The 9,240-nt window shown below is 40.0% G+C and overlaps 1 protein-coding gene across 1 annotated transcript in view; it reads right to left on the reverse strand.

Annotated features, from left to right (window-relative positions):
• RAD18 (RAD18 E3 ubiquitin protein ligase) overlaps window positions 1-9,240 on the reverse strand; it is a 123,807-nt gene that overhangs the window by 110,569 nt on the left and 3,998 nt on the right. The window contains exon 2 of the mRNA XM_044675981.1: window positions 4,798-5,062. Within this exon, the coding sequence (XP_044531916.1) occupies window positions 4,798-4,848 (51 nt within the window). The 5' untranslated portion in view covers window positions 4,849-5,062. The remainder of the gene's footprint in view (window positions 1-4,797; window positions 5,063-9,240) is intronic.

Below are 9,240 nucleotides of genomic sequence, written 5' to 3' on the forward strand. Positions count from 1 at the left end.
ATTATGAGGATGGGTGCAAAGCACTTTATTAACCTTAATGCACTATGTAAATCCCCCCCCCCTTTTTTTAAATTAAATGACTTACTTCATGTGATAATGCTTACTATAGCAATGAAACTAGAATTCAGGCCTGCTGACTAGAAATCCAGTACTACATCCACTGCACAATACTAAAAAGCAGAGCTAAAAGACCAAGGAAAAACCAGGGCTAGTGAGACCCAAAGTAAGGGCTGTCAACGGACTGGCTAGAATACCAATCAAGTCAGGCCAGGAAGTGGTTGTCCAGAAAACATAAGCCTTCCTAGGCCAAAAAGTCTAAAAAGGCATGGTTCTACTATAGGTTTCAAAATCTAATTACAGAAGAAGGGGAAAGGGAAGTGCCAGGAGTTGAGCTAAGTACTTTTACAAATATCTCATTTGATACTCACAATTACCCTGTAAGGTAGCTGCTCTTATCCTCTTATCCTCATTTTACAGTGGAGGAAACTAAGGCACACAAAGCTGAATTGCCATGGGTAATATAATTTTACATTAAAATCAACAGAAATCAAAGCTAAAATCAAGATGCTAATGTCTTTCTTCTCTGAAAATTGTCTTCCATTTATATTGTATAAATCTTATATGTACCTAATTATGTACTTAAAAGTATCATAGGATGTAAGCTATCATTACTGTTAGAACCTAGATCACATCATAATTATCTAATTCAGAACATTTTTCACCAGACCATTTCCCTTTTTGAAAGATCAGAAGGATCTAAAAAATGGTATTTATCTACACCAAAGAACCTTTTCAGGAGTTCAGGAGGCTGCTTTATTAAAAGCATTTCCTCCTAGTTTTGCCATGCCTGCCCAAGAGTGTGGCTTTAGCATAGGCAGACACAAAGAAACAAAGGGGATTTCACTAGAGTAAAAGCTCCTAGCAAGAAAACTCTCTTATTCACCAAGAGAACAAGGAAGAGTCTGGGAGAGTTGCCTGGGGTGCTCAGAGGTTACATGCTTGGCAGAGGGTCACCTAGCCAGTAGGTATCAGAAGTAAGACCTAAACCCATGCCTTTCTGACTCCTGAGGCCAGGTATTTATCCACTACACCACACTGCCAGGAAAATACTAGTGTTAAAAACGCAAACTATCATTGAAAAAAATATGATTTCTTAAATGAAACCCAGACTATTCTCTTCTTATTGAATTTTGGGCACAGGTCCGTGTTTAATATTAACTATGGCATGCCAGAAAAGGGAAATTTTTGATCTCTTTGTCTATTCTGAGTTTACACTTGTGAAAGAGAATCCTTTATTCCCTTTGTCTATTTTGAGTTAACACTTGGTTGACAATAACTTAAGTACTCTACTTGGTACCTTACCAGATTGTGAAGACAGGATTAACTCCCCTTTGTCTACCTTTTGACTGAATCAACAAAAGCTTGAACTAAATGGAGGAGCTCTTAAACCACTTAAGAGAATTCACACCCTCAGAAACTCAATCAGCCAGGAATCTGTGAATCCTTTTGATAAGAATTTACACCTCCAGAGGGTGGGGTGAGAAGCAGATCCCACAGACACTGCCCTCCTGGGCAGTGCTAGACAATTTGGAAACTGTGACTGGCCCCTGTGAAGAGGGGAAGGGACAAGAAGTAACCATAAAAGCCATGAAATCCGTCATCTTTGGACTGTTTCCTGGAGATAGTCTTCTGGGATGGTCTTCTAGGGAGACTTGGCTTGGGGTTGGCTTCAGAAGAAGGTCAACTTCAGAGATGAATGGGCTTGAGGAGTCATCCTCAACAAGTCATCGCCTTGACCTGCCTCTTGGAGAGAACTTGGGTAAGTGAATAGCCAGCTTTCCTTTCCAGATTTCTGGAGAGAGAGTTTAATTCCAGTTGAAGGTCAACAAGTCCTGGCTGAGTCGAGGACCAGAGCAATATTTAGTTAGATAGGCTCATGTCTTCTATACCCTTTTATATTTCTCTGCTTTCACTCTTTCCACCTCTTTTGTAAATAAAAGCTATTAAAGTCATTTCGACTATCAGCAATAATACTTTGAATTGGCGACCACCATTATTATTTATAATTTTCATATATTTTAGTCAAACCATTAATTTTTAATCCCTATACCACCCCATGATATATATATTAATGGCCTAACTCCACAGGTTGCCCAATGTGTATTCTTCTTCCATTTTGTTCTTCCCACGTGAAATGTGAGCTTGATCTCTTTAAAGAAACTATAGACTGGATGAAGAGGCAGGGACTCTAATATTCTAGGACATGAGAAATCAGCACAAGGTGGTCATCCAGATATAGGAAGATCTACAGTATTGCCTGACCATTTATCCTCTGCACAATGGCCAACACCTTCACGCAAACATCATCTCTGTTTTATGCAATGCTTGATATAGATACATAAGACTGCTAAACAAAGTTACCTTTGAAGTTGTGCTTTCTGTATAATCTTGACAAGTGTAGGCCACATTTTATTGAAAGAGAGCCTTTAAGGACACATTTTGCTCTAACAAATCAAATGCTTTTTTTCTCTAACAAACACAATAGCATTGTATAATCTCTACACTGCTACAATTCCCTTATTTGCAGGGAATAGGTTCCAAGGCCTAATATGGATGGCTAAAATTGGGTGATAAGCAAACACTGGCTGACCCCTTATATCTGAGCTCTCTCTTTGCTCCTGCCCCTCAGCTTCCAATCTTCCACTAAAAAAAAAAAAAAAAAAACCACCATAAATTAAACTTAAGTCAAAGTGGAAAAGATGAAAATGAAAGCAGAACTGACACCTAGACAGCTGCTGCTATTGCCTAACCTCCAATGTTTTATGAAAAACAAAACCACCAATAAGGGGGGAGGAAGGAATTGTACGAAGATGCAGTCTTGTTGAAAGCCTATCTGTTTCTTTGTCATCATTTCCTCAAGAATACCCTTTATATGTATCTAGGTCATTGTTATTAAATTTTTAGAGTTGAGAAAGTAAGCACCATTAAATCTTCACATCTTCTATCATATTTATAGCCTTAATAATAAAACTCATAATTTTTTTCTCATTACTATGGTATCTTCTACTTTTCAGATATCATAATATCAGTTCTAAAGTCAATTTATAATAAGATACAATTTAAAAAGAGGTATTATATGTCAATTATTATGTAAGTTATACATCATTAATTATCAAAGAACATAACTTATATAAACATATATATAAACAAATGTTCATATACAATTATAAGTTATACATAAGGGATTTACAATTTAAATATAGATGGGATATACAATTACTACATATAGAATTTTCCTTACTGTGTACATGATGATTGTACATGTAAAAATCTATATCAGATTGCTTACTGTCTCAGGGAGGAGTGGAAGGAGAGAAGAATGAAAGGGAAGGAGGAGAAAAGGAGGAAGAGAATTTGGAACTCAAAACTTTAAAAAAAATGTTTAAAAATTGTGTTTTTACATTAAATTAGGGAAAAAATAAAATATTTTTAAAAAGAAAACAAATAATAGAGGTGTACTAGTTACTTAAAATAATCTATCTGGGGGGCAGCTGGGTAGCTCGGTAGATTAAGAGCCAGGTCTAGGGACAGGAGATTCTAGGTTCAAATCTGGCCTGTGTGACCCTGGACAAGTCACTTGACCCCCATTGCCTAGCCTTACCACTCTTCTGCCTCAGAGCCAATACACAGCATTGACTCCAAGATGGAAGGTAAGGGTTTAAAAATAATAATAATCTATCTCATGACACTATCATATTTAATAAACTCTTGTTGCTCCCCAATAATAATGGCTAATATTTGTATATAGCATTTTAAGCTTTGCAAAATGCTTTTATATTTCTTTCATACAACCATATATTAAAAAATAAGGAATAGTTGAAATTGTGTACACATATACACATACATGTATATTTATATCATATACCAATTATATGTGCTAGATATATGTGTATATATATGAGGGGAGAAGGGAACAAGAATTTATTAAAAAGCTACCATTGTGCTTAACACCTTACAAATATATTTGTTTTTATATATACAAAAAGCATTTCTATGCCTGTTTATAGTTTGCTTATTGTATACAAATGCTCTTACATATGGGCATATATACTATTTAAAGGTCATGTTGTATGACTATATTTGCACACACACACACACACACACACACACACACACACACACACACACACACACACACACACACACAGTCTTCCACCCCCTGAAATGCAAGCTTCTGGAGGGGTGGGGTGATTTCCTCTGGGAGCTGACCCTCTCCAGCACCTAGGACAGTGCCTTGCAAACAGTAGGCGCTTAGTGGCCTCAGAGCTAGGACCTTTACAAGCAGTATCTCGCTCAATACTCCCTCACCACTGCCCTAGGAGATCAGTGTTACAATTATCCCCATTTTGGAAATGTTATCACAACGAGGCAGACAAAAGCTAAGTGAATGGTGCAGGCTGGCTGGTCTCCCAGCTCACAAGTGTCAGAGGCGTAATTTGAACCGAGGTCTTCCCGGCACACAATAGTGCCGCCCCCACCCCCAACACTCACTCCAAAATACATCCAAAGCGGAGGACAGCCATAGACTGGAAGCCGGAGTAGAAGTGGAGGAGGGGGACCGAGCCCACGTCCAGGGCTCGCCCAGTCCGGTGCTTTGGCCCCGCCTCCCCTCAGCCCTCCCGCCCCCGGCCGGGCGGCCGCGGCCTGGCCAGGGGTCCCTCAAGAGCCGGATGGCTTCCCCGTCCCCAGGATCCCCACTGCAGCTGCCGCTCTCGGGCGGGGTCCAGGCGAACTCACCTTCATCTTGACCAAGCGCGAAGGCCATTGGTCCTCCTCTAGCTGGGCCATCGCGATTCCAGGGGTCGGAAGGTTCCAGGCCCGGGAAAAGTGACTGGCAACTGTAACCGTTCTTCTCCCGCCAGTCGAAATTACCCGCCCTCGGTTTACGTCACTACCGGCCCGTCATTCATCCGGCACCTGTCGGGCGCAGTCATTGCTGGGAGTTGTAGTCCCGGGCAAGTGGAGTCTCAATTTTGCTCTATTCCCTCATCAGACTCCGGGACTTTTTAGAGAAAAAAGAGACAACCAAATTTTAGAGTGAGGAGCAAGTGTGTTGGATACCTCCTTGCTCGTGGCAGAAAGGGGGGGATTTATATTTATATTATATTTATTATTAATTAGATCATAATTGTAGAACTGGAAATTATTTTCCATAAGCCTTAATAATTGATGGCATAGGATAGGAGGCAGCTAGGTGGCAGCTAGGTGGCTCAGTAGACAGAGAGCCAGACCTAGAGACAGGAGGTCCTGGGTGTGGCCTCAGACACTTCCTAGCTGGGTGACCCTGGGCACTTAATACCCATTATTCTAGCCCTTACCACTAGACATTAGACAGTATTGATTCTAAATCGGAAGGTACATTTTAAAAAAATAATAATAGTTGACATAATGGATTCCTTAATAATAATCTGCTTGTCATTACCATATTCAATAAGCTCCTCTGGCTTCCCATTCATATTAGTAATAGATGGCAATTTTAAGGTTATCCTCACAACCTTGGAGGCAGATGCTATAATTACCTCCATTTTATAGATAAGTAGGTTAAGTGATTTGCCAAGAGTCACAATAGTGTCTGAGGCAGATTTGAACTCTTAGTCTTCTTGATTCCATGACCAGCACTTTAACAACTGTACAACTTTTTTGTTTAGTGATTTTTCAGACATATCCAACTTTTGGGGTTTCCTTGGCAAAGTTACTGAAGTTTGCCATTTCCTTCTCCAGCTCATTTTAGAGATGAAGAAACTGAGACAAAAGGGACTTGCACAAGGTACATACCTAGTGTCTGAGGTCAAATTTGAACTTACATGACCAGGCACCCTATCCACTAGCTTCCCAAAGATATTTATTAAAGAGCTTTATTGGCATTTTTAGCCAAGGCTCATTCTTGGTGAGGATGCCCTATCACTCTGCAAATAATACACTTGCAAAAAGCATAGTATTAGGGTCTAGATCTCTTGTTCTACTGAAAACACTCCCCAGAAGCTCCATTTCCTGATTGAATTTTTTCTGATTTTGACAGAAAGTCATTTCACACTGTAAAAGAATTTGAGAAAACAGAATCTATAAATCTAATCTAAACTATGCCATCCCTCAAGACCCACAATGACCTCATCTCCTCAGCGAAGACTTTCCCTGCCTAGACCTGCCCCACACTGTTCCCTCCTGTCTGAAATCCCAATGCATTTACAGCCTGTACCATACAATTTAGTCTTAATTATATATTAGTTTTTATTACTTTTGCTTCATCTGAGAGTCCAATAAGAAGTCAATCCAGAATGAGAGAATTTTAGTGTTGGGAGCAATCATCACAGTGGCTATCTTGTCCAACCTATACAAAAAAAAAAGATGCCCCTTCTTCAATACTTCTAACAAGTGATTACTCAGTCTTCCCTTAGAGACTTCCAATAAAAGGGGAGCCTCTTCCTCCCTGAGGCATTTCATTCCATTTCTCTGTGGCTCTAATAGTTAAAAAAGGTTTCCTCTCCTCCAGCCACTTTGCAGTTCTCACCAATTGTTCCCATTTCTGTTCTTAGGAACAAAGCAGAACAATCTTAATCCCTCTTCCATATAAATGTGCTTCTGATTCTAAGAAGACAGCAATAGCATCCCCTCTGAGACTTCCTTCTCTTCTTCAGGTTCAGTATCCCCAGTTCCTTAACTGATCCTAGCTACCTAGGTAGAATGGTAAATCTCACACTGGACCCAGAGTTTGGAAGACCTGAGTTCAAATCCATCAGCATACAAACTGTGGAATCCTGGGCAAATTACTTAATTACTTTAAACCTTTGTCTGCCTCAGTTTCTTCAACTGTAAAGCAAGTGATAATAATTCTCACCCGGTTGTTGTAAGGATGAATTGAGATATCTGTAAAACACTTAGCATAGTGCCAGGCACTTATTAGGTACTTAAATGCTTGTTCTGTCCTTGATGACCTAGAGCAAAGACTCTGGGATCTGCTCGAGATTTCTAAGCTAATCGATGTTCTCCCTAAACTTTGGTCTCATTCTGTAAGCTAGACCATTCTAAATGGAACCCAAGGTTCTTCTTTTTGGCTGCCATTCATTTTGAATTTTGTAATCCACTAAAACTCCAGATCTTTTTTTTTTCCCAGACAAACCGCCTCCTAGGCATGACTCCCCATCTTATACTTGTGACCCTGAATTTTTGAACCCATGTTAGACTTTATAATTCACCCTCCTGAATGTCACCCTCCTTAGATTCAGCCCAATGCTGCCAAAATATTTTTTGGATCCTGACTCTGTTATTGAATGCATTAATTATTCTTCCCATCTGCAAATGTGTCATCTGCCAATTTGATAAGCATATGATCTATACCTTCATCCAAGTGATTGATTTAAGTGTTAATTAGCATAGAAGCAGGCACAAATCTCTGGGGCACCCATTTGAGGGACCATCATGTGGAATGGGAATTAGACTTATTCTACTTGTCTTAGAAGGCAAAACCCAGCAGAAAGGGTAGAAATAGGCAGATTTCTATTCTATATCTAAAAAAGTTTCCCAGCACTTGGATCTATCAAAAAGTAGAATGTAGGGGGTAGCTGAGTGGCTCAATAGATTGAGAACCAGGCCTAGAGATGGCAGGTCCTAGGTTCCAATCTGGCCTCAGATACTTCCTAGCTGTGTGACCCTAGGAAAGTCTTAACTTACATTGCCTAGACCTTACTGCTCTTCTGCTTTGGAACTAAACATAGCATTGGTTCTAAGACAGAAGGTAAGGGATTTTAAAAAAAAAAGTAGAATGTATAGCTTGAGAAGTGGGAAGCCTAGATGACCACTTGCTGAGATATTATAGATGGAATGCTCAGGAGAGGTTGAACTTAATGACCTCAAAGGTCCCTTCCAACTTATCTCTGATCTTTGTCTTCTCAGTCTTGACTTTCTACAGTTCTCTGAGAAGATGAGTAAATAAGATATAAAAAAAATTTTTTTTAATTTACTTCTTTAATTTTCATTTCTTGGAACAATTAGAAAAATCGTTGAGTTGATTTTCCTGGAGGGGCCCTAACTTCACATCTCAGCATAATCACTCTGACTTTGAATTAGAGAATTCACTGCTGAACAGTCCAATCAGTAAGTACATGATGGAAAATGTTTGGTGGAACAGGTCTAGAGTTAAAATCTGTTATTTCTTTATTCTTTATCCCACATTCTTTCTAGACAGAAATCCATCATTGGGTTTATTTTTGTTTTGTCTTTAGAAAACACATTTTGTGTCAGATATTGTTGATAGATCAGAGTTCAAAATCAATGGCTGCTGGCTTCCTGCCTGAGACTAAAACTCTGCTTGGAAACTAGCCCTGGTGGGAACAACATTTCAGCTACCAATTTTGCCTCAGTTAGGAGCAACCACCTGGGAAAATACATGCTCTAATGCATGTGTCCTACTCTGTTCCTGGCTTTGAACCCCAATACCTCATATCTCCCCTTGTGCCTGGAAGGTTCTCCTTCTCCACCTGTACGTCTGAGTTTTCCTGGCTTCCTTTAAGACTCAGTTCCAATCCCACCTTCTTCAGGAGGCCTTTTTTGGTGCCCCCAGTTATTAGAGCCTTCCTTCTAAGATGAAGGTGCATCTACTCTGCACATGCATATAGGATACTAGTAATTAAGATACTGTCTCCCTCATGAAGGTGGCAGGGGACACAGTGTAGACCGTTCAAGTTCAAATACAGCCTCAGGCACTGACTAGTTGTATGGCTCTGGGAAAGTCACTTAACCTCTGTGTGCCTCAGTTTCCTTACCTGTAAAAGGGAGATAATAATAGCAAGAACCTCACAGGGTTATGGTAAGGATCAAATGAACTGATGTTTGTAAAAGCACTTAGTTTCCTGAGGACCTGATAGGTTCTGATTTCCTTTTCCTTTTATCTCCAAGTGCTTAGCACAGTACCTGGCACAGAAGGGTGTGGCATGGGGAAAGAGGAGAGGAAGAAAGAGAAATGGGGGAGAGAAGGAGAAGGGGAGAGGAAAAGAAGTGAGTGGTGGAGGGAGGGAGAGGGGGAAGGGAGAAAGGAAAGGAGAGGAGGGGAAGAGAGGGAGGGAAAAGGGAGGAAGGAGGGGAAGAGAGAAAGGAAGAAAGAAAGAAAGAAAGAAAGAAAGAAAGAAAGAAAGAAAGAAAGAAAGAAAGAAAGAAAGAAAGAAAGAAAGAAAGAAAGAAAGAAAA

Source organism: Gracilinanus agilis, chromosome 1 (assembly GCF_016433145.1).
Source record: "Gracilinanus agilis isolate LMUSP501 chromosome 1, AgileGrace, whole genome shotgun sequence".
NCBI lineage: Eukaryota > Metazoa > Chordata > Mammalia > Didelphimorphia > Didelphidae > Gracilinanus > Gracilinanus agilis.